The 27,910-nt window shown below is 49.6% G+C and overlaps 1 protein-coding gene across 1 annotated transcript; it reads right to left on the reverse strand.

The window, feature by feature from the left end:
* Nucleotides 1–15,076: 15,076 nt before the first annotated feature.
* Nucleotides 15,077–27,816, reverse strand: LOC309890270 (adenylate cyclase type 10-like; the record flags this gene model as incomplete). Its single annotated transcript, XM_082783951.1, has 16 exons — nt 15,077–18,153; nt 18,815–18,996; nt 19,134–19,241; nt 19,612–19,834; nt 20,082–20,133; nt 20,351–20,689; nt 20,834–21,088; nt 21,657–21,788; nt 22,445–22,581; nt 23,249–23,532; nt 23,989–24,075; nt 24,383–24,575; nt 24,806–24,959; nt 25,656–25,708; nt 26,658–26,847; nt 27,771–27,816. The coding sequence occupies 16 exons, from the start codon at nt 27,814–27,816 to the stop codon at nt 17,973–17,975; spliced, it is 2,616 nt and encodes an 871-aa protein (XP_082640077.1). The 3' UTR covers nt 15,077–17,972.
* Between the last annotated feature and the right edge of the window lie 94 nt (nt 27,817–27,910).

A 27,910-nucleotide genomic window follows, 5' to 3' on the forward strand; every position in this document is an offset into this window, starting at 1 on the left:
CCCGGAAGCTAATTATAATAATCTATTTTTTTAGAAGTAGTAATGAATATGTATTAGTCTAGGAGCATAAAAATCAGCTGCTTGATGTAACTGGTATGCGTCCTGGTGGAGCGGAGACTCCTGGTGCACCCAGCGCTGTTTGCTTACCTCTATTCCTTTATATTCTTTCAATAAATCCTATTTTTTTATGTAATCCTAATTTGAATCCTGAGACATTTATAACAATTTGGGGGCTCGTCCGGGATGGCTATAGTTCCTGAATTCTGATTTAATCTAGGAGAGGCACCCCACCATTTGGTGGCTCCTGTTTGAGTCAGATCGGGACTAATGCCATCCTGAACCTGAATAAAGGTAAGCAAAGAATTTGATTTTTTTTTGAGCTCCCTTGCCGGCTGTTTTTTGCCCGTAATTCTGTGCGCAAAGATCCGGACGAAGACGACAGGGTCGTTTGGATACCGTTCGGTTGGATTCTGGTGTCCGGAATCGAACCGGATGAAGACGACAGTTGTTTGGATACCGTCTGGTTCGATCCCAGACGAAGACAGCAGAGATGCTTGTGGATACCGTCCGGTTGGATTCCGGACGAAGACGACTGATTCGTAAGATACCGTCCGGTTGGGTAAAGGTGCGGTTGCCAGTGTTTGTGTGTGTGAGAGTGTAACTGAGACTTCTAAAGTCAGCGTGGAGGTCTTTTTGTTTTCTCACCGGTTCTAATCTCCTGTGGGGGGGCTGGGCCGGTGAAGGGAGTGATATGCAGGTGGGTGATAGGTCCTAAACCCCCTGCAAGACACTCTCACTGGGGGCAACCAAGGGCTGTGGGAATTGCCACTAGTAAAATTCCCGGATGGGTCAGATAAAATCAAAGAACAAGGAACAGAAAGGGAGCTAATTACCAGTTATATGACCAAAAAGTCCATTACGAATAATGATTAGAAATTGGAACAATAGGGGCCCCAGAAAATTAAAGAGTAAATTGAAAATGATCCAGTATTTTATGATAGAATGACCAAAAGAACCCTTAAGACCCCATGTATTTTGATCCACGGAGGATGGGGTCTGTCAGGCTTTGAACATTAATAGTAGAATACCCGTGGATCCGGAAAAGAGCAAGCTGAAACATTGGAATTAGAAACTAGAGAGCAATTGATTAAGAATGAATATGTGCTACATTTGTGCGTGTGCTGCACCAGATAACAGGAGCCTCTCGGACCCCGAGAACCAGATCAAAAACAACCTCATGGTACAGACTTTAATCAAGGGGTCTGAGATAAGGAGGACTGTTCACAAAGGGACAGGTTAGGAATATGTATATGTATAGGAATGTTCATGTATATGTAACTCTTTACTAAAGCAATTTGCCACATTAGGCGTGCATGACTTTGGTGGGACTAACCGCCCTGTGCTGCATGGAACTGAGTAAACATACCTACTTTACAATCTTACTGATTGTGGAGTCAGCTTTCTGTGAGTCATTTTGGTGAGCCAGGCAGGAGACACTCTGCTCGGCTGTGGGATCGGCTGCAGCGTGGACGCCCCTAGGTGCACCCGGAGCGTTTTGCTCGGAGGGGACTCCACTCTCGGCTGCTCACCGCAGGAGCAAAGATCTCCTGAAACTGCAGATAAACGGTACGTTTTCAGCTGCTGGAGGGATACTAACTGGAGTGTTAATAATTGTATGTGTTTTTATGTATGTATTTTGTGTTGAAATTTTGTATATTGTAATATTTGCATATTGTATGTATTTTGTGTTGAAAGTATTTGTGTAAGTGTAAGGGTTTGAAACAAAGTGTTACAAGTCACTTCACGAAGAACACAGTCAGAGACAATACTTATTTGGTTATCATTCTAAATTATATTCCTGTGGTATGAATGAGATGTGCTGGAGGCCTCCGTGTGCGATTGTGCTGTGTGAGTGAGACGCAGCGTTGCTGCAAAGCGATTGCAGAGTTCCGATCTGTTGTTCCGTACTCTCCGCAAGGGGAGCGGGCAGAGACGAACGAAGTGCTTGACAGACTGAAAAGAAGTGCTGTTTTATCCAAGTTTTGAGTGGTGGTGCCTAATATATGGGCCCGGTGTATCTTGTGTATCTTGTGTATCCTATTTTTGCTCTTAAATGTTTTGACTGTGACAAGAAAAAGGCAGGAGCATGATATGACATGCTTCCTGCAACACATGAGGCCTGCACAGGCCGAGACCTGGACTCGCTGAGACCTGAACAGGCCGAGAGACCGGAGCGGCATCGAGAGACTGGAGCGGCGCTGGGAGACCCGAGACACTACGGAGGGACTACCGCTGGACGGAGAGAGCCCTGAGAGACGCTGCAGAGCCACGGACGGCTCTGAGAGACACAGAATAGACCTGACAGAAGCTGCAAAACACAGGGAAATTGAAGTAATTGCGGAACATCCGAGATCGAGTTGCTACGGGAGATCAGAGGCGTCAGTGGACACCGGTAGCCGACCCTCACCGTGTGGCGAGTCGGCTCAGAGCAGAGGGGCGGACATCAGGACCCTGCAGCCTGTCTGATGTGACCATGGAGGCAGTGGCAGCAGCGGCTGTGCTGCTTCTCTCTAGCATTCTTTTTATAAAAGGTTTATCTTGCAATGCAAAAAAGACTGTTAGTCCCCAGATCGGTGTTATAGCTATTACTAATGACGACTTAGCTCTATTGCAGGGCAGGAGTGCAGAGACGCAGATTACACTGCCAAATGACCACCGGCAGGCTCTTTCACAAACCTAAGGTTGCAGCTGGCACTGCCTGCAGCCGTATAGCAGATGTTACACTCTCTTTCCTAAGTAGTAATCATGTGTCTTATCCATTTGTGGTGAATGGCCAGTGGCAAAAAGAAAAGGGGGGAGACAAAGACAGAAACGGTACAAGGAGGATGCCACTGACACTAACAGCATGGGTAATAGGAGTAGTATAAGTGACACAGGTGACGGTGCAGGGCACTCTGCCTGCTGCTCGCCCTCACCTGACTGTGCACTGCTGCCGATGGTGCTAGAGTAAAATGTGAAGACTGCTCAGATGGCAGTGATGAGAGTGCTTGTGTGAAGAAGATGTGTGAAGAAGATGTGTGCTGAATCTGACTTTGTGTGCAACAGTGGTGAGTGTGTGCCAAACAGATGGCAGTGTGATGGGGATCCGGATTGTGAAGATGGGTCTGACGAAAGTGCTGAGCTGTGTCATATGAGAACAGTGTCATGGAAATGTGATGGTGAAAAAGACCGTGACAGTGGAGAAGATGAAGAGAATTGTGGCGATGTGACAGAGATCCTTATTGTAAGGATGGAAGTGATGAAATTAACTGCCCTTCCTGGACCTGCAGGCCAGACCAGTTCAGATGTGAAGATGGGAACTGTGGCCATAGGAGAAGGCAGTGCAGTGGTGTGAGAGACTGTCTGGATGGCACTGATGAAGCAAACTGTAACAATGTTATTCAGTGCCTGGGACCTGGCAAATTCAAGTGCAGAAGTGGAGAATGCATAGATATCAATAAAGTGTGCAACCAGCAGAGAGACTGCAAGGACTGTGGTGATGAGCCCCTAAAGGAATGCAACATAAATGAATGTGACTGTCCAACTGGGAAACTGTGGAGATAGTGATGAATGCCTAAACCCTGGTATCTGTAGTCAAATCTGTATCAACCTGAAAGGCTATCAGATGAATCCTGCTACAGGAACCTGGAAAGGGCCATACGGCAAAACAAATTAGATAACTGTTATTAAACTTGTCAGAAGATAAAAAGGAAAGTGTTTCAACAAGCAGCCACAGGAGGGAAGGATCACTGAACCCTCGATGTGAGGGACTGTACCTTGTTTTACTGACTACTGAAACAGCTGTGAGAACTGCAGAAAGGGACCCACGCATCCAGAATAAAAGGACCAGTAACTACTGAAACTTGGAGGGTTGAGTCCGCTCCTGGGAAACTGAAACTCAAGCTAAGGGAGAACTAATATTCTGGCAATGAGGCTCTGCATGAATTAAGGATGCCAAATAAAGGGGACAAGCCTAAAGGGAGAAAAGGGAGAAGGCAAGACCGGGGCAGGACCCTCCACTGCGGTGTGTATGGTCTACCGAGGGAGGCAACCCCTATGGGTATTTACTGCTGAGTGAGAGGGCCTCGACCGGACTTCTCCCACACTAAGATCAGGTTGTCCCGAGAAAATAACATGAAAAACCTCTTTTTTAAACCTATATAAAATTGTGATCATTTTACAGGAGCTGGATCACCCTGACAGGCCGAACGGTAACACAAGCCTGAATTGACCCTGAAAGCGGGCCTAACTCCTTGACAGAAGGCGTTTGCCTATTATGATCCAGCTACGTGGGCAGAAGACAGATCCTGGGGCTATAGGACCTCAGTATATATACTTAATAGAATAATTTGGTCCAGTCCGTAGCAATGGTTTCACACCCCCAGTATGCACAATAATACACATTTGGGTAATTACAGTACCCCTTTCCCGGGTTAGAACTTGGGCAGAAATAAAATCCTGATCGGTTAAAGCATGGCTGCACTGACACCAGGTCACATAATGTGATGTGGAAACTGGGAGCACCTGCTGTCGTTGTTTGCTGGATGATGAATTGATCCTTCCATCTGATCAAGCTCCATTTAAAAGGCTGGTGGGGATGCGCAGACCCATAGCTGACCAAAACGATGATACTGACTCTCATGTATCGTAGGAGGTGGTCGGAGCCCATCTAAATTGTCGGCCCCTCAGTCCCCCACCGTTTTCACTTCTCTGCCTCGCTTGTCAGTTCGGTTGCAGCGAACTACAAGATATCGGTTCTTCTTGGCAGCAGCAGTTTTCTTCAGAGGAACCTACTAGGGAGCCTTCAAAACAGGGCCTCCTCCCCTTCCCATGATACACAGATAATATACAATACTTATCAAGTCCGTCTTAGTGTCAGCTTCAAGTCATCAGGGCCTGGAGCTGCCTCCCATTTACCTTCCCAGATTGGTCCTTTCACACGGCTGGCATGCGTCCATCCTTTCTCCGCAGTTCAAATAGCCGTTTCTGTGGTAAGCAAAACAACATAGGGACCTTCCCCATCGTGGTGTTAAAGAAGACTCTTTCCAAGTCTTAATTAGAATTGAGAGTGATCAAGTGGCAATTCCAAGTCATAGGGCATACCGTATAGCATTTCAAAAGGAGAAATTCCTACATCAGTTCTGGGCTGCGTCCATATGTTTAACAGTGCAAGGGGTAAGCATTTTACCCAAGAAGCCTTGGTTTCCAGCACAAGTTTTGTTAGTTGTTTCTTAATTTCACCATTCATTCGCTCTACCTTTCCAGAAGAGGAAAGGGGGTTGCCAGGGGCTGTGAAAATCCCACTCAATCTCTAAGGCCTGCTTTAATCGTTGCAGTAAAGCTTTACACCCATTCAGTCACATGGTCAATTAGGACAGACAAGTAACTCAGTAAAGTCTACCTGTATACTTTGGAAAGGTCAAAGCCCTGGCTCCCGTCCCCCTCTAGATAGGTTACAGAAGACCTTTTTATTTACCCTTTGACATATAGTAGTACATCCTCTGCATGTGTGCTTCCCTAAAGTATATATTCCTACACAGACATGCTTTCTTAGAACAACATCATACATTGCTTGCACCTCTCAATTACTCTTCTGTTGTAAAACAGTTAATATTTGCCTCATTATCACTTTATTCAGCATTTCTCTCCCATCAGGGAGTATCGATTTTCCTTAAAATGATCCACATATTTGTAACATTAATACCTCCTTGGGAGGTTGTAATTGCTCCAAAATCTTTTTTAGAATTTACCCAAACAGATAGGTGGCCCTGTAAACCCCTGAGGTAAAATTGTCCACCTATATTGTTGCTTCCGCCCCCATTTCAGGGTCTTTCCAGTCAGAGGTGAATATCCATGTATGTTTGCTCTCAGGGCCAGAGAGCACTCCATTAATAACACTGTTATTCCAGTCTAACAATTTACTAGTTCAATGCCCAATTTAATCATCAAATCCCTTCCCAACAAGTTAGTCTCTGTCTTGGATACATACAATAATTGTCCAGTGATCATTTTATCCCCTGGTCTCAGCTTGGTATCCCCCAAAAGTGGCACTGTTATCCCACTCCCTTCTACCCCCATCACATTTAGGGTTTCGTTAGTTAATTTAATCCCTGATACTTTACAAGTCAGTAATGACTTAGCTGCCCCAGTGTATTGGGTTTGATGGCAAGGTTCGGGGGGTGTGAGGGGTGTGGGGGTGGGAAACTGCAGTGGCAGCCCCCGTGAAAACAAACAAACAAACAAACAAAAACAAACAAACAAACAAACAAAAAAACCAGAAACCTCCTCGTGGCAGGTAAGGGACAATTTCATCTGGCCCCAAAGGGGCCCACTGCTGCCCAGAGCCATAGCAACACAGTCAGTGCCTCTGAGAGAGCACATCCACGAAAACAAACAAAGAAACAAACAAAAACCTGGTGCTCAACAGCAGCTGGGACAGCAAGAAACCCCCCCGCAGACACCAAAGTCAGTGCAGAAGGAGGGGGAGGAGGCGCTCCAGGCGCTGGAGCCGAAGCCCCCCTGCGGCCGCTGGAGAGGCCCCTGGTGGAGCAGGCTGTTCCCCCCTCCCCGATGCTTGGGAAACTGAACAACCACCACAGCAAATATACCAAAACTTCTAGACCTTTACTTACATAATGCCTACATCACCTTTCCCTGCTCATTCAACTTCGAATACCTTTAACACTTTCAACAAACCTTTTAACACTTCCTTTATCTTTCTCTAGCCTTTACTTTTCTAATGCCGACATCAAAGGCTCAGTCAGGGGCCAACTTAATTCCGTACCTTTTCCCTCCAAGATGCTGAAACAACATCAATATACAACATTTCATCCTGTTTTCTTCTTTCCACAAAAACAACATTGACTGTATTATGGTGTTATAATTTTCATAGTGTCTAGCCAAGTATTATACAGCTCCTTACTTCAGCAGGGAGCTTTCGCAACTCCCGCTCCTCAAACGGAACTCCTTGTTTTTATAATACAAAAGACAATGAACAAACATTTATTGTGTATTACACTGGGACGTCTCCAGATTCCCAAAATTGTTGAAAAATAATTGAGAGAGGTCCCATGATGACATCAGCCAGCTTTTTAAGCACTCTGGGATGGATCCCATCCGGACCCATGGACTTGTATGGATCCAGGTGGAGCAGCAAATCCCGCACACATTCAGGGTCGGTTGGGAGCTTGTCACATCTTAAAGGGCATATTTTGTCTGTGTTGACGCACTGAGGCTGTGACCATCACGCTCACAAGCTAAACACCATTAGCCGGTTTTACCAACTCTGTACCGGATCTTTGAGTGAAGGAAGAAGGAGCAATCAACACGGAAGAAAACTGCAGAGGGCCCTCTGGTGCCACCTAGCTGCCGCACAGGAATGCAGCTGTTCCAAATCAAACTTCACTGGTCCCTCCTGTGAAGGGAAATGCCTCCCGTGGAAGTGTCACATGCTCAGTCATCCTGCTCCCGAATACAGGAAATCTTAGAATTTCTGTTGAAAACCAACTCTCTTTGGGAAAAACAAAACAAAACAAAACAAAACAAAAACACTCTGATTTAAGGACTAAGCCTCCTGCACACCTTGTCCTACCATCTTACTTATGAATGTATACTGAATTCCTCACTTGAAACTCTGTGGGGACATTGCTCCCCACATTCCTACTTCTGGAGGACAGCTCAGGAGGCAAGCTAATAAACATGTCTTCATGGAGCAAGCATTCAACCCAGTCCCAAGAAAAGGAGAACTGTTATTTCCAGGCAGAAGGTTTAGCCTCTAATAAGGACAACTATTTTAACAGCGATACCAAACCCATGGTCTCAACACCTATGGGTGCAACACCTTCACAGGTTTTTACAGTGTGGGTCAGTGTGTCCTTGGCTTTGAGTCGTACACTAAAATTATTGGCTTGATCGAACGACACCCTCTGTTAGGACAGGAGCCTTTTGGGTCAGGGCATTTCACATGTACGGCAGGTCTTAGATACAGGGGATTTAGGATGGCTTCACACACTCTTACAAGCAGCAGCAACAATGCATTTTCACTCTGAAGAACTTTGCAAATAGTAAGGAAACTGCATGTCTCATCCCTAGGGATCAAATATCAGCTCAGATACATCAAGGCAAGCATCCACTGAAGGAAAGGCTCCGATGGAAACTTGAGTGCAAGAACTTTCCCTCTGCAATCTGAACTCCAGCTCAGGTTGGAAAGATCCCAATAGTCTGGAGTGTGTGCAGTAACAGCAAGAATAGGTTTTACTCCAGCATATTACGCCAGTTCAGAGACCTCCCATAAGATTTGCTGGTGTCATACTCTATATAATGTAGATAGATAATGTAGATTCAACTGCATCCTAATCCCTGCCTGTTAAGTACACCTCACAAAATCATCAATTTCATCACCAATTTCAGTAAGAACTGGTCTGACCTCAGGCAATGTCCCTCGTAATTATATTCCTATTCTACTGCGAGCATCTTCCTCAAGCAAGAATCTGGATGTCCCTGATGAAACATGGGGATTCACCTGAGTAGAGCCAAGGACCTTTTAACTCATCAGCCCCAATCATGACCAGAAAGGCTCATTGTGGCCCCATGGCAATGGCAGAACTTCATAAAACAGGCTCTCTTGAGTCCCTATACACATTTCATCAGACTGCACCTGTTCTGGGGCAGGCACTGGGTACAACCAATGAGAATGGCATGCTCCTAACTGCTCTCACTAGTACTCCTCTTCAGGACCTGAACCATGGCAGAAAAGCAACTGTAAGCAGCCTGAACATAAGCCTGAGGACATTAGATCCATCCACAGACATGGCTCATTCTGCTCATTCTGCAGCAAACGAGGTGCAACAACTAGCAAGCAAGGAGGTCATTTTTTGAAAGGAATGAAAAAACCTGTCAGTGATGGGACAAAAGAACCGTTCTTGCAGCACAGATCACAACATCACACATAAGGGGAGCATGCAAGCATTTGGACATAGCATGAGAAGTCAGACATAAGCAACATGGCACAGCTCTTGGACAATTGTATAAGCCCCACAAAGAACTTCAGTTCTCCTGACCTCAGCATGTTTCTCCTGAAGTGCTGGAGCCTCTTGAGAACATTTTCATTTGTACTGCATCAACCTGGCTGGTAGTTCAAAGCAGCAGAAGGGTGGTCTGGCACCCCTCTGACCTTTCCCCATCCCCTCAAGACCTTATCTTCACCAGTGGCTGAGCAGATAAAGCTCCATTTTTTCTGTTATCTTCATCCCATGCTTCCTCTTGATCCTCAGGCTCTGCATTGTTATTGCGATTTCCCAGCTCCTCTTCCTCTTTTAGGAATCCATCAATGTTCAGCCCCTGCAGGAGTGCCACCACTACCTCTGGCTTGGGCAGTTTAGTTATCTTAAAGTGTTTCTTATAATGGGGTGTGTCCTTGTGGATAAGCCTCTGTTTCTCCACTGGGAATGGTCACTTTTCATCTTCATCCTCATCTTCACTTCTTATTAATGTGTCCTCAGTAAAGTGTACAGTGGGCTGCAATGGCAAAGCCCCAGAAAGACTGTGAGCCTCAGATAACAGCCATAGCTGCAGGCAGCACATAAATCTGCTGTCCCTCTACTACCAACACATGCAAAGCCAGCATTTCCGCTTTAATGTTAAAGAAGATGCAGGAATACATACCCCAATTTCCCTATACTTGTTTTCGCCCCATCTCCCATATCAACTCCTTCACCTAGACACATCTGTCAGCTTCATGGGCACTCAAACCTGTAACCCTGACTTTTGCACAGTCCCTGCCTCATTCCCATGTTATTTTTCCTAGTCTTTGATGGACCCTGTTCCACCACGCTCCCTGAATCTCTCCTTGCAGTTAGCTTCCAGGGCCTTTACTTGCCTCCAGCAATGCCCAAATCATACTCTGTAAATCCATTTATAATTTTCTCAGAAACTTTCAAATCCTTCCACTTTTTAACATAACCCTGATGCAGTTCCTAGATTCCTACCTCATTGTATTCTACTTCTACATCTTCCTCCTCTTGGACAGCTGCTTCTTTATGCTCTTCTTCAGCTTTTGGCTTTACAACCTTCTCCAGCTCCTGCATCTCAGACAGCTGCCCATCTGGCCAGCTCCTTTGTCCCTCTTCTCCCTGCTCCTCTCCCCTAAGGTCAGCAAGAGGTGGTGCTGTTAGAAAGGTGGGAGTCCTCACTGTGATTTGATGTGGCACTCAGTCTTTCTCCTGGGAAGATGATAGATTACAAAAATCAAGACGGAAACCAAAGTAGGAAATGTATCGGTATAATCTGATTGGTGCAGGGTGGGGTATGGTCCACTGCCAACAGAACCAGCTTTTTCAAGTTGCCCACTACCATCCTAGCTCTACCCGTTTCACCATCTATGTGGGCATTTATTGTCAATATCACACCTGGGCAGCAAGGCAACATCCCCCAGTACTCTATTCCCATCAATCTTTATTCAGTATATCAGAGCCTTCTTTTTCTCTCCCTCTTCTGTGACTGAAGTGGCATTGAGGCACACATTCCCCATTATGGCCTTTTCCGTATCCTTGCTGTATCTTGTGCTGTCTCAGTGGTCCTAGCAGACACCACAAGGTAGCTTATAACTCATGAAATGCAAGCAATCCATGCTCAGTCCAGTCTCACATTTCCCAAAAGTTAAGTTCTTTCTGCCCAGCTTACAAACACTGCCTCTCCATTTCCCCCATCTGCAACATGTTCTGTACAGTTATCCATTTCTTAGTGAACAGCGCTCGCTTCTGACTTAGGTGAATTCAGGTCTGTGCCAGGTTTTGCAGCATGTACCTCATTGCACGGAACTTCAACAACTTTCTTCATAACCTTCAGCTCACTGGGATGAGGGGTTTCTCTGCGCTGTAGGCCCTACCAAAGAAAAAGCACTCATGCAGAGCATGACATTTAACAATCAGAGGAATACGTGTCATACCTCAAGATTGAATCAGTTCAAATGACATGTTTTATCAGACCACTAGAGCCCAAGCTGGACATGAACAAAACGTCACAGAATCTGATGTGGACTTCTCTGCTATTACAGTGTGCAGCTGGGTACAGGACTTCATTCTGGTCTAACCAAAGCTCGCACAAGTTTGGTAGCACTCCCAGAGTTATCTGGCTGTAACAGAGCAGGGCAGTAGCAGTGTCACAGCAGTAGCAGTGTCAGTCCTTTCCAGGGGAGAAACTGCTCTAGGATATTCCAAATCACACTAAAACTCTGCAAAACTCGATGTTACTGCTTTCACACCTCCTACAACCATTCACCAAATGGTTTATGAAACTAACATTTTGGTGTGCCACAATACTGCTGCAAATATGTTTGGAAGTGTCTGGGTTAGCATACTGGCTGCGGAAGCTCCCAACAGGAAACATGGAAGACAACAGGAAGGACTGTCCAGTAGCAAGGTTTTGGAAATGCTGGACCCACAGTAGAAATGTTTCTTTCTCCCCCTCCTCCCGGACATGAATAAAAGCTTTTGGTTAACACTGACAATCCCAACATGATATAGCAGCGCTATCAGCAACGGTAGACGTGTTCATAGTATTGCTCCTTTTGTTACCTGTAAACACAACACACACTGATGAGTGTTTGGTTTAGGAGTTAAAGCACCACTCGAGTGCTGTTCAAGCATCAGCCAACTGTTCTCACAAGCAGGCTGCAGCTTTGTGCATAGGAAGCTGCAAAATCTCTTCTGTCTCCCATTTTAGTTGGCTTTCTGCCAAAAAGCATTTCAGAACATTAAGAACAGGGTTCAGTAACAACTTGATCCACAACTGCAAAGGTAAATATCACTGCATTTCCCCCAGTGTCAAGACGAGCTGTAATTCAAGATTACGCACTGGCTCTCAGCGTACTTAGGTTTAGGCTTGGGTTTAGAGCCCTCCATGGAGGCACCCTGATCCAGAGGGCACCCACCACATGCTAGGCTGACATCACTGTCAGGAACAACATGGAATGGTCCTGTACTTTCTAAAGGAGAAAATAAATTACGAAGGGAAATGCAGAAAGTCAGCCCAGCAGAAGTGAAAAACGACAGCTGGTGGCAGTGAAACACAGCAGAGAAATAAAGTACCAGACAAGAATTTCATTGGAAAGGAAAGATCTTTAGGCAGCTAGATAGCAACAAAGAATGCCTCAGAGCAAAGGGGCTTGGAAAAAGCAGAGCAAGGTGTGTATAAGTGTAGTAGAAAGTGAAACAGGGCCAACATGCAAAGAAAACATTACACTGGGAACAATGACTAGGCCATCCTGGGCAGATCAGAATCTTCCCAAACAACCTGAGGGTCTACTTCTTTGCATTTCAGACAAAACAAAACAAGAAACACTTCCAAAAAGGTACAGATGCTACCCCTACCAACCACCTATATTCCCTCCCCACCATCCCTCACCTACCAGTAATTCCAGGTCATAAGCACCAAGGTCCAACTGTTCTAACTTGACAAGGAATGAGAGTGAACTGCAAGATACAGGGAATAGAAAGGGGACAGGAGAGGAAAACTAATAATACTGTGTACAAACAAGTGATGTACAATGCACCCGCTGACTGATGCCCAGGCTATCCCTAAACAGCCAGACCCCCCACCCCGTCCAGCCCCCCATATAATTGTTCAGCATGATGCCATATGGTGTGGATTAGCCCTTTGGCCAATTTGGGTCAGCTGTCCTGGGTTTGTCCCCTCCCAGCTTCTTCTTCACCCCAGCCTGCCTGCTGGCAGGACGGAGCAAGAACCTGAGAAGTCCTTGGCTTAGTGTAAGAACTGCTCTGCAACAATTAAAACATCAGGGTGATACCAACGTTAGTCTCATACTAAATCCCAAACACAGCTCTGTAACCTGCCCTGATACTGACATCAGGCTGACGGGCCTGTAATTCCCTGCAAAGTCCTTCCAGCCCTTCCTGTTGCCTGGAGGCACGTCTGCCAGCCTGCAGTCCACTGGGGCCTCCCTCATCCCAGTGGGCAGCAGAAGAGACCTGCTGCGCTCCTCCCTTGCCACGGGAGCCCCACGGCTCCCACTGTCCCCCCAGGCCACAGTGAGCTCCACAGCCCTTCCAAGGAGGCAGGAGCAGCTGGTGCAGCAAGGCTGCCTCTGCCCTCTGCAAGCAACCTCAGGGCCCCATATACAACAGCCTGGCAGCATGGCTCTTACCCTCCAAACCGTCACACAGGTAGTCATTGTGGGCTTACATATGATGTTACAAGCACCCTGAAGTCCATAGCACTAATATCTACCTCTCTGTGAATATAACAGGCCATCAAATTATGGTCCCTTCATTTCGTATTTCATGTTAACAGTTAATATGTCACTCAGTAGTCATGTAACTTATTTCTCTTGAGACCTAAGACAATATTAAATTACATCTCATGCTTCTTCTATATTTGTCAAGGTGGGTGATTTATGGACTAATGAACACATTTCATGTGAACTTTTACAATATTCACCTCAGTTTCATTTCCATACTCAATATGATGTTCATGAAGGTGCATGACTACAGGATCGCTTTTCTCCAGTTAATTAGAATTCAGAGCATTTCTCTAGGTTAAAAGCAAAGAGTATGCAGCCACTTATGTTAAAATTGTTGCCCTGATTTTCACTGCTAGTGATTTCAAATTCTTTTCAGGCCAATTGGTCTGCTTTTCACATTACTTAGCTTTCATCATCCCTTTGCACTTCATTTATAACATATTCATTTTTTATATATCAGAATCCTACTCACTGCACTTTAGAAAACAGTCTTCCTGGCAGGGGAGAAGGAACAGAGGTCTATGAAATAGGATATAGCTAATGATGTAATTAGCAGTATACCAAGCTAGTACCAGACCCAAAGGATTATAAATTTTATAAATGTTTATAAATCTAGTTATCTGATTAATTTTATATTTTGGCTTTTGGTTTTGGTTGGATGGTTTATTGGTTGGTTTGGTTTGGTTTAGCTTGGTTTTGTTGTTGTTTTGTTTTGTTTTTGAGAAAGCCTGAGAAAGTCATAATTTTGATGAGGCTGAAACTCATGAGTGGTATATGGATAACTTTTCAGCCCAGGGAGGTTTGCATCTCTTTTTCCAGTGAGCTATTCATTCAAGAATAGCTCTAGAATAGTTGAGCTATTGATCAGCATCCAGGTGATTTTTTATATTGTTTTTGCAGATGTGGAGGGATGAGGCATGTGCTACAGGGTAATGGATGCAGTGGAGTTCTCTGTAAAGGTGATCTAGTGTATAGTGTTGGAGGGAAGGCACTACAGTTGGTGACTACATGAAAATAGTTTTTGCTTGTTTGGAAGCTCTCTACAGGTACCTCAAAGGAGGCTGTAGCAAGGTGGGGGTTGGTCTGTTCTCCCACGTGCCTGGTGACAGGATGAGGGGGAATGGGCTAAAGTTGCGCCAGGGGAGTTTTAGGTTGGATCTTAGGAAGAACTTCTTTACTGAAAGGGTTGCTAGACATTGGAACAGGCTGCCCAGGGAAGTGGTGGAGTCACCATCCCTGGAAGTCTTGAAAAGACGTTTAGATGTAGAGCTTAGGGATATGGTTTAGTGGGAACTGTTAGTGTTAGGTCAGAGGTTGGACTCGATGATGTTGAGGTCTCTTCCAACCTAGAAATTCTGTGATTCTGTGTGATTCTGTGAAGATGCAAAGCAGGGCATGAAGTGGAATGTCAGCACCAGAGCCTACCTGAGCAAGTTAAGTGATGACCATCATGTTGAAACAGAGGTTATTTATTTGAGGGACTGGTGTGGCAGTTTTAAGTATTTCCCGTTTGGGTATTACAGGTGATGCCCAGTCCTCAGTGTGGGAGAATTATCCTTGGGGCAGGTGAATGGTTTGGGTAAAGGAGTGGGAGAGAGGAATCGCGGGAGGTAGATGCAGAGAATAGTCAGACTTGCTAGTGTCTCTGATAAGCACTGGCCTTGGGCAAGGTGGGAGTTGAGCAGCCTGCTTCCACTTCTCTCTTGTACAGATGTTGTGGATGGAGGTCTGTAGGCTTGGTATGAGAGGCTACTGAGGGACGGTGTCTTGCCATATGAGGATGGTCCTTATCTGGCAGCAGAAGAGAATCTTGAAGGCCATGGTGCCTGGAGTGAAACCTTTCATTTGATTATTTGTAAAATGAATCTTAATGAAATACATGCTAAACATACATATCTTTACTATTTGACTCTCCACACAAATCATGCTAGACATCACTCCAGGGAAGGGAACAGATAATGTAAGGATATAAAGGAAATGGTTTTAGTGTTAGGAAAAAGCGCTGGTGTTAGCTTTAGTTGATAAAGTGAGAGGAATGTCATAAAAGAGCTGGGGGGGGAAAGAAGAGATTGGAAAGCTGGAAGAGGTAGGTGAAAGGCTGGGCTCCTTCGTCTCCACCAAGACAGGGATGCCTTGTTGGTAAGCTCTGCACCTTCATCTTTTGGAGAGGAATACCTGAGATAGCATTTTGCTAGCACTGTTATCAGATATGAGCGCTATTGCAGAAAGGGTGTTTATCAAAAACAATTCCAAATCTCATATAGAAAATAGAATCATAGAATCATCCAGGTTGGAAAACACCTCTAAGATCATCTAGTCCAGTCCCATCTGTCACCTTATTAGAAGTTTTCAACTTTGTGAAACTGTCTCAGTGAAAGTTGTTGGCAGGGCTCTTAAACAGGCAAGTGTTTGACTTTGATAGGCACCTTTTAATGTGACACAGATCCTACTCCCACTCCACCTAGGTCTCCCACAAAAAGTTATTTACAACAGAAGCCATTTTATATCTCATGGTATATCTCTACTTCCTTTGGCAGTGTGAGAAAAATCTCAATTAATTTTCTTCAGACAGGATCTTCTGCAAAGCTATTTTATTTGTGATTGGAATGGTGGAAGTCCTGTCAATTAAGAGTGCATTTTAGTAAACAAATCATAACCTTTTATTCCCTATTACCCGACGCCTGATCACCTCCCCTGTTTCCTCATTGACTGAGTACTACAGGTTCACAAGCTACCCAACACTCCTCTATAGCATATATGTACAATTTTCCTTTCTTTCTTTTTTTTTTTTTTTTTTTTTCCAACCCTTTAATTTCTCCTTTCTTATGTTTTGAGAATTTGTGATCTTTGTTTTACTATTCTCACACTGCTCATCCTATTTTTCTCAAGCTTCTACCTTGTTCTGGAACAGTGAGGGGCCTTCTACTGTCCACTTACCTACTTTGCATTTCTCCTTGTTATGACTCCACAACTACCTTTGAATACAGAAAACTAGTTCTCTACTGCAAAAACACAACTTAGTTTCTCACAGCAGCCTTTTCACACACTCACTCACAACGGAAGTCTGTACTCTCTCTATCTCCAAATCCTAACCCTAACTCTGAACTTTCTGTGAAACAAAACAATTTGTGGACTTTGACTGATTCCAAAGTGCTGCCCATACAGCAGGGCCCCACGTGCCCCAAGGCTCCAAGAGCCCTGCTGGCATATCATAGTGGGACTGGCTCTGGTCTGCACTCAGCTCACAACCACAAGATGTGTGCTGCTGTGTCCCCAACCCCAAAGGCACATCCTTTGAAAGTCCCTTCACAGTCACACTAACAATGGGAGTCTGTGTTTTCTCTCTCTCCAAACCCTAAGCCTAACTCTAGACAGTGCCCAGGTCCAACACACACCACACACAGCACTTCCATGAAATGCTGCTTGCAGTGGAAGCAATTTATTTAGTAGCCCTTGATTTCCTTTGGCAGCCTTTTAATGAAATTGCTCACAATGGGAGTCTGGACTTTCTCTGTCTCTCTCTAAACCCTAACCCTAGCCCTAGACATTGCCTAGATCCAAGAAACATTTCACCTAGTGCTCCCAAGAAAAATTGCTCACAACAGAATCTTTTGGTAGCCCTCCACTTGCTTTGGCAGCACTCTCACAACTTCAGTCACAAGGGGAGTCTGTGCTTCCTTTCTTTCCAAACGTAAGGACAGGGATAAGACAGCTCCCAGGTCAAACATTCATCCTAGCAAGAGCTCCCATGAAAAAGTGTTCCCATCTGAAGCATTTGGTAGCCCTCAACTTCCTTTGGCAGCCCTTTCACAACCTTAGTCCTAGAGAGAGTTTGACCTTTCTCTCTCAAAACCTTAATCCTAACCCTAGGCAGTGCCCTAGTCAACACCCTCTTCCAATACCCACCCCACCTAGGCTCCCATAAAATAGTGCTCACAACAGAAACCTCTTGATAGTCCTTGACCTTCTTTGGCAGAATTTTCACAAACCCACTCAAAAAGGGAATCTAGCTTAGAGCTTGGGGATATGATTTAGCGGAGGACTGTTAGTGTTAGCTCAGAGGTTGGACTCGATGATCTTGAGGTCTCTTCCAACCTAGAAATTCTGCGATTCTGTAAATATTAATTCGGAGAAGTTTTAGCATCTTCCCCATCTCAGTAGCACATATGAAGCAAGGAGTGTTGCCTACATATTCATTCTTAATCCATCGCTCTCTAATTTCTAATCCCATGTTTCACAACGAGGAGCAGCCCAACGATCAAGCGCAGCAAGGACCTGGGCCAGCACCCCGGAGCCCATGTGGGCACGCCTCGGGACGGAGCAGCCCACCTGACCCTGCGGGGACTCTGGAACGCCCCCCCACCGTGGCCCTCCCCTCCTCTGCTCGCTCTGCACTATGGCAGCTTCCACCGTCCCAAACTGCCCATGCTGTCTCTCTCCAGGTGCCCACACAGGTTCCGAGGGAGCCTTCAGACCGCCTCCCTGGTAAGGCAGCTTGTGCTGACGGGCCTGCTTCAGTGCCCCGCGTCTCTTGCTGGGGGAGCAAGCTCTCCTTTTCTGAGAAGAACTTGCTTCTTAGTTCCAACCTGAACCTTCCCTGGCAAGGCCTGACAACCACCACCATAAGAAAACAGATGTTTTACTAAGATACACTGAGAAAAGCAGGGATGGAAAGTCAGTTGTCGGGGTGGGAGTCTTCTTCCTGAGAGGAGTCCATTCTCCTGTCCACGTTGGCTTTCATGCGAGCTGCCAGGCGGGAGAACCTCCGTCCTGCTGATGTGCCCTCCAGGCTGTAGAGGTGCCCCAGTAAGGAGAGGCAGCGGGTCTGCTGAAGCATCCAGGCTAGCTTCTTCCTCCTGACACACAAGAGAAACTGCTGAGCCCAGAGGCGCGGCTGTAGAGCACCAAACCAGACTGGGCAGGGGAAAGTGGGGTGGCAGCTGAGACACGTACACCTCCTCAGAGGAAGGGAGCTGGTGCTGGAAGGGCTGCTGGCACGGAAGTGGGCAAATGAAGAAGTGCTGCCAGGGGCAGCCAACCGCTACAGAGGGTGTGCTGGCACTACAGCACGGGGGGGGGGGAAGTGATGCCAGGCACCAGCAGGAGAAGGACTATCGCAACTCTGAGCCTTCTCCTCATCACGCCCTTCCCCCCCCCCAACCTTAACCCAACCTCATCCCATCCCTTGAGGTCACTGCCTTCCTTCCCCTGTTAAGCCCGTCCTCCCTGTTCACATCTCTTCTCTGTTCCCAGCCACCCCAGCCTCATCCGAAACGTGCCAGCAGGTGCATCCCTCGGCACAAGCTGCTTTCTATGCAAAGGCCCAGGGACTGCACAGGGGGGCAGCGTGAGGCTGCACTGGCCCCTGTTTGACCCACATGTCGTGCCTTAATGCCTCGGTCCTGCTAATGAGCTATGGCACAGCTTAGGCGTGGCCTGAAGTCCAGGCAGGCCTGGGCCTGAATGCCTGGCACCAGAATACTCTTCCTTTCCCACGCTCTCCCTTCTGCTGCTTACCGAGCCTCTAGCAGAAGAGAGGGTGTTCTTCTGTTTGTGGCACAAAGAGCACCCTGAAACCTTTCCCACAGAGACTTGACAAAGGCTCCGGCGCATGTCTGAGGGAATCGCTTTTTCAGAAGGCTCAGCGCCTGCCTGGTCGTTTTCTTGGCCAGCCCCACGCGTCCTAGATTACAGCAGACCTGCACAGGAAGAGGAAGCCATGCAGACATGGACCGCTTTCCCAAGCCTCTCCTCCTGCAGAGGCTGCAGAAATGTATAAGGGGCTGGCCATAGCAGGGACACCCCCTGCAAGAAGGGCGTCACCCTGCCGCTTTACCTCCGCTTTGAGGCTGAAGAAGGTCACCTCCTCAAAGCAGTCTAACACAGTTGCTGTCTTCCCCATGGAGTTCCTCAGGACCTCCGCTTCGTTGAGCTTCATAAGGGCCTTTGAGCAAGCACACAGGCAGCAGGTGAGCATCGGTGCAGAGCCCCCAGCTAGCTCCACCCTTCCCTCTTGCCTCCTGTGGCACCTGCCTTAGGAGGGCCCGCATCTCCCCATGTGATCCCTGCCCTAGCACAGTGCCCTGTGGGCTCAGAGCTCAGGCACCAAGGGAGCCTTCAGACTGCCTCCCAGGTACTGCAGCTTGTGCTGACGGGCCTGCTTCAGTGCCCCGCGTCTCTTGCTGTGGGAGAGGCAAAGCGCAGGAAACAGTCCGGCTCTGCCCCCACTGTTTCTTTTGGGAGGCCCCTCAGCGGGCGTGTCCTGTTGCAGTGGACTCCAGGTGCAATGCGTGCTGGCAAGCAGGGTCACTCACCATGTAGCTGTTGGAGACGTGCAGGTAGGCAGCCGCACACTCCAGCAGGTAGTAGAAGGCTCGGGAAGCATTGCCTGTTGCCACATAGTGGCGAGCCAAAGGCATAAGCGCTGATTCAATGACGGCTTCGCATTTGCAGGAACACTCGCCACCGTCCTTCTCTTTGGTCCTGCTGGGCTGCACACTTGTCCATTTGCCCTCTGGTGGAAACCGCTCTGACGCTCTGGTCAGAGGCAGGTTGCCAGGAAAAGAAGAGAGCAAAGAGCAGATGAGCATCACCTGAGATGACCCTGCTCTCCCTACGGGTAGCAACAAACCCCTATTTCCTGCTGTCTCATCCCAGCTCCCACCCCACAGCCAGCCTCCTCCTCCCAAAGCTGGAGTCCCAGCCAGCAGCCAAATGGCAGAGCTCCATCTGTCTCCTCTGGAGCTCGCTCGTTTCCACAATCATCAGAACCTTGTCTCCTCACCTGAACTCCTCCTCCGAGAAAGCCTGCTGCGGCTGCAGGGCATTTGCACTACCTGGGAAGAAGAGAGCGTGTCAAGGGACTCCCCACATAGCCCGGGCTAAGAGCTGCAGGCTTGCAAGGGTCCTGTCGAGCAGACCCAGGGCACAAGAGCTGCGGTGATCGTCCTTGTCCCCTGGCTTATCCCTGGTGTTGGGGACCCGGTGGGCCCCAGCCTGCATGGGCCTGGACTTCCAGAGGGAGGGGGCTCCGCTGCACGGCACACAGCCTACCTTCAGGGGTGTGAGTCCTGTCCTTCTTCAGGTGTTCTCCAGCGAGCACCAAGGCCTCCCAGCTGTGCCAGTCATCCTCGTCAGCAGAGCCCCGGCAGTTTTCCCCATCCTGGGGACTGGGGACGGCGAAGCGGTGGAAGGCCACAAAGTCCCCTCCGTGGCAGCTCCGGCATTTGTGCGCGTGCTTCTCCAGGAAGGCAGCACACTTGCGCTGCGTGCTGGCCCTCTGTCTCTTGGGCCACAGCTCGTAGGCTGCCTCCTGCAGCAGCGGGGCACAGAAGGCCAGAACGCCAGCCTGCTGCTCCGTGGTCTCCTTGCTTGTAGACGGCCTCTCCACCCCTGCAAGGCAATGGATGGTGGCCTCAGCCAGAGTGGTAGAGACATTCCCAACAGCCGCTGGGAATTTCCCTTTGCACAAAGCTGGTGGGGGAAGGCCTCCTTCAGCTACAGCGCTCCTGGGTCTACGTTACTGCCACCACTTACCGCTCCCTGCCTGCTGAGAGGTGGCCGGCCCCTCTCGAGCATCTTGGATGTCTCTGGGCACCCCTGTGTCCTTCAGCCACTTAAGGATGTTGTCGCTCACCAGCATGTCCAACAAATAATTCATCTGCTGCCTGGTGCAACTGGGAAGGATGTGAGCCAGCAGCTGGGTGGTAAACACTGGCCCTATGATGGCTGCAAACTTCAAAACCATCTGCTTCTGCAGCGTGATCCGGTCCAGCTCAGCCAGTGCAATATCTGTCAAGAAGAAGCAAATCGTCTCTCTCTTTTGTGTCCCGGAGCCTGAGCTTGGAGAGGCTGGACGGTTCCACCACAGGAAACAGGGTAGACTTTGGCCTCTCTTCCTCAGGATGGCACCTGGTGGGCAATTGGAGCCCAGGGGAATGTCTTCAAGATGGCTCCACTCCTCTTGCAACCACAGGCCACAAGGCCCAGGGATAAGAGCTCCTCCACCACGGATGGGGAGGGCACGATCCTGCGGGTACATGCGACCCGTGATGCGACCTACCGGAGCTGAACTAGGCTGATGCCCAGCAGCGCACACAGAGAGCAGAGAGCGCTTTCACCACCTCAGAGCTGGACTTGGAGCTCCCCACAACTGCTGTGGGCCTCACAGCCGGCCCACAGCCCGGAGGGGGACATCTGTGTCCTTAAGCACAGAGCTCTGTCTGCTCAGACCAGAGTCGCCTTCCTGGCAGGGCCCCCCAGGCTGAGAGGGTGCTTCTGCAGCATGCTGATGCCCAGCCCCTCTCTCACATGCACCCCAGGAAAGGACCCCAGCACAGCCACGAACTCAGCCCCTCACCTTTCAAGGCAGCCGGCAGCACGGTGGTCTCCAGGCTGACATCTGCTCTGACGGTGCAGACCCTGCCACTGTTATTCCCAGCACTGGAGCTTGAGGTGGCTGAGACAATGGGTGAAGCCTCGACTGCAGAAGCTGGGAAGAGAGAGAGAGAGAGCATGAACGAGGTGGGGCAAGTCCAACCTGTCACGGTTGGGTGCGCTTCATGGCCCGCACCGAATGCGGTCAGTGAGCAGGGCAAACCGGTTTCCACTGCAATGGTTTTGTCTGCATTGCCCTTGCAACTCTTTTTCTGCCTTTGGACCAGCTGCCCAGCTGTACTGAACGAATATCCCGCAACAGAACGCAGCGGTTGCTACCTTTGACAGCGCTCCCTCCCACAGCCAGGGAAATTGCCAGTGATAATCCAAAAGGCAAAGCCCATGCAGGCTGTCCCCAGGGCAACAGCACTCTGCTTGGCATTGCTCTTGCAATTACTGCTCTTGCGTTACTGCCAAGCTCCTCAGTTCCCAGCGCCTTTGCGGGCATTTCTGGTTTTGGATTACACTTTCCCAGGTCTGACCCTCTCCTGCAGAAGGGCTTTCTTCTCGAGGGAGCTGGTGGCTTGCCAAGGTGACAGCAAGGTGTGCAGGAGCCCACACCTCAGCCAGATCAAGTTCTGTCCTGCTGCCAGATCGGACTCTGCCCAGACTCACTGGAAAGCCACAGGACACGGTCGTGTGTGTGTGTGTGTGGGGGGGGGGGGGGTGACGTGCAACAGCATCTAGCCAGTCCGCAACAAGAGTGCTTACCGATCAAGCCCTCCCAGTTGTCCTCTACTATTTTGTCCTGCCTCCCAGTGCTGAACAAGAGCATGTTGTTGCGACGCAGGCAGCGCAGCAGTTCCTCACAGTAATATGGGATGCCAGAGCTTCTTTGGATCAGGAACCTGGGCAGGAGCAGACCCAGCAGTGACCAACACCAGGGAAGTATGGTGCAACACAGTTCTGATGGGCGGGTGGCGAGTCACTCAGGCCTCACAGGGTAACCAGCCTCTTTGTCACAGCTACGGCTCACTTCAGAAGGGGGCGGTCCTCCCACTGGCTTGGGCGTTTGGGACCCCTGACCCTACACTGTTTGCTGGAGTCCATGGGGAAATGGTCGTGGGCAATGTCCAAAGCACAACACAGCAAGCCTGATCTTCCCTGTCCTCAGGAGCCCAGATCTGCTCTGGCAGCTGGCTGGACCCCTGCTCCTGGGAATCCCTACTGCAGCCTGGCTACATTGGTCAAAGCCTTTTTCACACCTCAGCCACGCTGAGACTTGGGTACCCATCTCCCTCTGCTCTCCTCTCTCCTCTTCTCTCCCTTTTCCTCCCTGCCTTGCCCTCCCTCCTCTGCAACAGCAAAGGGCTGTCACTGCCCACGTGCTGCGTCCTGGGAGCTGCCTATTTTTAGCTCACACCTGCTGTGGTGAGTCTTAAGGAGAAACCCAGGTCCTTGCTGGAGTCAAGGATGCTGCCAGAAGGCCCCGTGCTTCCTTTCCTGCGGGGCGACTTCCTTCCGTGGCAGCATAGGTCCAACCCCTCCGGAAGAGCTCCGTGGCCTGCAACATACCTTGCTAGATCCCTGGGGATGCTGACCACTCCAAGGTCCTGGCAGACTTTCTGCACCACAGCTGCAGGTTTCAGCTCTTCCAGATGAAGACAGCTGATTCTCTGGGACGTTGTGCTGTCTGCTGCAGCTTTGAAAAAGCTCTCCGTTCTCTCATGGCCAGGAGCTAAGCTCATCACCATAAAGAGCGTGACGCTTTGGAGCACGGGCCACATGACAGTCCAGGAGGCAGGGTCGATGAAGTGGGCGTTGTCGATGACAAATATGCCAAATTCTCCTCCAAGGGTCTGAAAAAAGCAGATGGATCTGTGTGGAGTCTGGCGGATTCTCAAGCATCCTCTAGGGGAGGAGATGCAGCCTCTCTCTCCGGAGACTGAGAATACTCAGAAGTCTCTCCCCAGCCGCTTCCCTCTTCAGAAGCTTACTGGCTTTTCATTTCTGCGAGACTTTAAGGCCTCCTGGAACATCACTTGCCCTTCTGAAGAAGGGAGCTTGGGCAAAGGAATGCAGAAGGCGTCAATCCTCCTCCAGGGCACATACCCTCCAACTTAACAGGAGGCGAGCTACGACGAGGCATATGGGGAGGGTGTGAGAGGGGCTTCTGGGAGGAGGGGCTCCTGGGCCCTGAAGGGCGGTGACCCTGGCACATCGTCCTGCTGCCCACTCAGGCTGTTCTGATGTGGAGCCTGCAGCGGGCAGGGTTGTTTTCTTTCTCTGACCCAGGTAGAAGGAGGAACGCTCACCTTCTGTAGCACTTTCCTACAAGTCTTCTGCAACTCCCTTTTCCTTTGAAGGTCATGCATCTTGCAAACCTCGTCTGAGATGGCAAACTGGACAGGAAAGCAGAGTCAGAAAGAAACATCATCCTGGGACCAGGCATGCCTATCCACCAAGCTAGACGGCAGAGCAAAGCGCCTCTGCTTTTGCATGAGGTCAGCGCAAGCCTCTCTTCACTGGCCTTTCCAGGGCGCTGACCAAGACACCTGGCACATGCACAGGACATGAAGTCACCACAGACAAGGAGCCTCCCTGGACCCACGAATCAGAACGGGGTGCTATGAGCACTGCAACTCCCAGCCCAGCAGAACACCCAAACAACCACCAGACTACCTCAGGAGGCCTCCCTCTCGCTCTCACCTCGACGAGGAAAATGTTGTTGAGGAGGCAGTAACTGCTCTCTTCTATCGCCCCTTGGAGCTTGGCCTGCAGGGTGCGCTGCCGGTCCTTGCACGTTTCACCCGCCTGCAGTCCCAGGGCCCTGGCCACCAGCATACAGACGGCAGAGAAGGGCTGCCTCATGTTGGCCTTGGTCAGTTCCATGGTGACAACCCTGCGGTGCAAAAGCAAAAGGCAGTTGAGCTGCAGAAAAGGCCCCCAGTAGCCCACGCCTGCCAAGACAGGAGAGTTAGAGACTCACGCTGCCTGGTTCTTACTGCAAAGGAACGCAGGGTGCACAGTCCCGGGGGTGTGGGCGGAGGGCCAGGCACAGGGCAGAGGCATCGCAGTCTTCCACGAACGTCAGGGGACGGGCATGGGAAGGGGCTCAAAAAACCCACTTACCTGTGCCCAGTGGCCTGGCCCAGAAAGGCCAGCTCAGTAAGTAAGTGGCTCTTTCCAGAGCCCAGAATGCCTGCGTACGCCAGGATGCGCGGCTGTCCCAAAGTCTCATAGGCCTTCAAGCTGCGTTCAAAGAGGTCAATCTCCACCTCCCGACCTGTGAAGACCAACCAGGAAACAAGCTGTTGCAGCATGCTGAAAAGCAGGGCAGCATTCCCTTTTGCTGGCACGGCGGCTTCCCTCCACCACGTCAGCAAGCCTGCCTACACCCAGGCCTCCTTCCAAGCCCCTCATCTCAGAGCCGCCTGCCTGCTGGCCACACGGCGCAGCTCCTAGGAGCTCTTTCCCCTCCGCTTCTCCTCCCACAGGCAATGAGATTCAGCCAGCTGGACGCAGCTCCCCACACTGATCCAGCCCAAGACTGGAGGGCACACTTTGAGGCACTGCAGGCAGCTGCGCCCAAAAGGCATGCCAAACATCTCACTGCACCCTGAGCCCCAGAGCTCTTGCCAGCACCCTGTAGCTAAGGTGGCGTCTTCGGGCCTGTTGTGGTTTTGGCTGCGATACAGCTCCTTGTCTTCACAGGAGCTTGGAGTGTGCTGTGATGTGCTGGACTTGCCACCAAAGGAACGCCGAGAACACACTGAACTCTTGCCGAGCAGTGCTGGCACAGTGTCAAGGCCTCTGCAGTTTCTCATGCTGCCCCACCAGCCAGCAGGCTAGAGGAGGGAGGAAGGGAGCGAGCGGCTGTGTGGGGCTCAGCTGCCTACCGGGGTTAACCTCCAGCAAGGTGCACTGCTTTGGGCAAAGGGAAGCAGCTGGGGTTCTGAAGAGCGAGGACTTCTCTACCTACCCAGCAAGGGGCCATAGTCCGACCTCTTCTTGGTAAGACCCATGTCAAAGATGCTAGAAGCGGGAGAAGACAAAACATGAGTTTCACTTAGTTGTTCAGAAGCCAGGGAATATAGAGCCTGCTGTGTTAGGGGAGGAGACCCGCCGCAGGTAACTGCTTTTCTTTCCAGCAGCATGCTGTCCGGAGCATGCTCCCCGGCCAACGTTCGAGTGGACATGCCAGGACAGCTTCAAGCACGAAGAAGGCCAGCAGCCATGGCGGGACAGCAGAAGGTGTTGGGAGTCCCTCGCCAGAGGCCAAAACCAAAGAAAGCCCAGATGCGGCAAAGAAGCCAGGGTGTGCTGTTGGCTAGTAGACTGCTCTGCCACCCTGGACAAGCAAAAGAAGCCTCTTGGAAAGGAGGACCTGTGTCACTTAGTGGCTCAGGACACCAAGCACCTGGCACCTTTGGCTCAAGTCTTTTGATAGTTTTCAAGAGACAGCAACGTTAACATCCAAAAGGTCCTCCAACCCTGGCCCGGAGGGACAGCTGAGAACTGAGCAGGCAGACAGGAGGAAGAGTGGCCCAGTGGCCCACCTTTCCCCAAGGCGACATGACTGACCCAAAGCTTCCTGCGCAGAAGGAGCTGGGAAAAAATTCCTCCTTGCATCAGAATGACCTCTGCCTTAGCCTTGCACATAGTGGAGCAAACACAGAGCAGGGAGGGAGCCCAGCGGAAAGCCGCTTGGACAAAGCCTGCATGGCTAGCGTGCGTCTCCAAAGCCAGGACAACCTTCTGCACCCCACTGGCGTCACTCGCAGCTCTCTTAGCAGCAGGAGACACAAGGGCAGAAAGGCACAAAGCAGACCCATGCCAGGCCTTTGGATCTTCTTGGCCACAGGGAAGGGATGTCTGTGGGAGGCCAGGCTGGTCTCTTGCTGCACAGCTCCTCTTTACCGGTCAAGGTTGCACCCTTGGCTTCCCCTTGTGGCCCCATCCAGATGGCTCGGAAGACACTCACCACTTGTCGGTGATCCCCACATATTGATAGATAGCGCCGGGATCTGTAACACCTTTCAACTTTGTCTTCGGCAACTCCTTGAAGAGGTAACTGGGCAGGCGAGAGGCCTTGTAGGTGTCTTCATCACAGGACACCAGCCTGGGGTAGTGCACCATCAAGCGGGCACCCAAATTCACCTTATGGCCAATCACTGCCATGGAGAGAGAACACATTGACATGGTTAGGAAAGCAGCCTTGCCCCACCCTTTAAGGCCAAGGGCTACTTCCCCTTGTTGTCCATAGGTGCATGCCTAGTGCACTGCACCAATGAGCACACACAGCAAAGATCTTTTAATTAATTCATTATATAAATATATATATATTATATAATTAAATATTTTATTATATAACTCTGCAGAGTCAGGTGCTTGGCGATCTTCCGCAAAGCCAGCACACCTCTGACTTGAATCACCGTTACTTGTACACAGCAAACTTGTGAAAGCTATCTCTTTGGGTACTTCTGATTGGCTATTACAGCTCACCTAACTTATGTCTCCTGAGTTTGCACATTACAGAGAAAGAGTGGGGGCTGGGGAAGTGGGGACACATCAAATCCCACATTAGCATACGTTAGCATTTTGATGGGTACGATTTTTAATACGTTTATGACCCTTAATGAGCAAAAGGTTACTACAGATTAGTCTGGAGCTGTTGTTCTCCTCCTTGTTTTCACCTTTTGTCCCTTATCTCCCTGGCTGCTGCTAGCTCAAGGCTACCTGTCTCTCTGTTCCCTTATTCTCTCACCTAAAAGACTATACAAGCTATAGAAATACTACACAAGCTACAGGACTCTCTATATTCTTCAAGGTTTCCTTGTTTTTCCCAGCTTTGGGACTACACCCTCAGGCACAGGTCAACCCCGCAGCAGGGCAAGCTGACCCAGCGGGAACCGCAAGTCTCTGAGCCCATTCTCCCACCTCAGGTCGAGACCTGTGACATCTGGGCCGCTCTCGGCAGGCTGTAGCATATGTGCTTGCCCCAGCCTTCCCATCTCTTCATGACTGATGTGTGTGTGACAGGTGTGCTTAAGCACACCCACGCCAGCCTCCCACTCTTCAGACTAAGGTGCGGTACCTGTATGTTCAGCCCTCTCCGGATGGCCACAGAGGCCGTAGAACATCGTCCCACTGGTGACCCCAATAGACATTGCCCTGGCACACAGGGAGAGAAGTGCAAATTCAGTGGTGCCCCAGGCGCAGTCCTGCTCGCCCCGC

The sequence above is a fragment of the Aythya marila genome (assembly GCF_965140915.1).
Source record: "Aythya marila genome assembly, chromosome: Z".
Lineage (NCBI taxonomy): Eukaryota > Metazoa > Chordata > Aves > Anseriformes > Anatidae > Aythya > Aythya marila.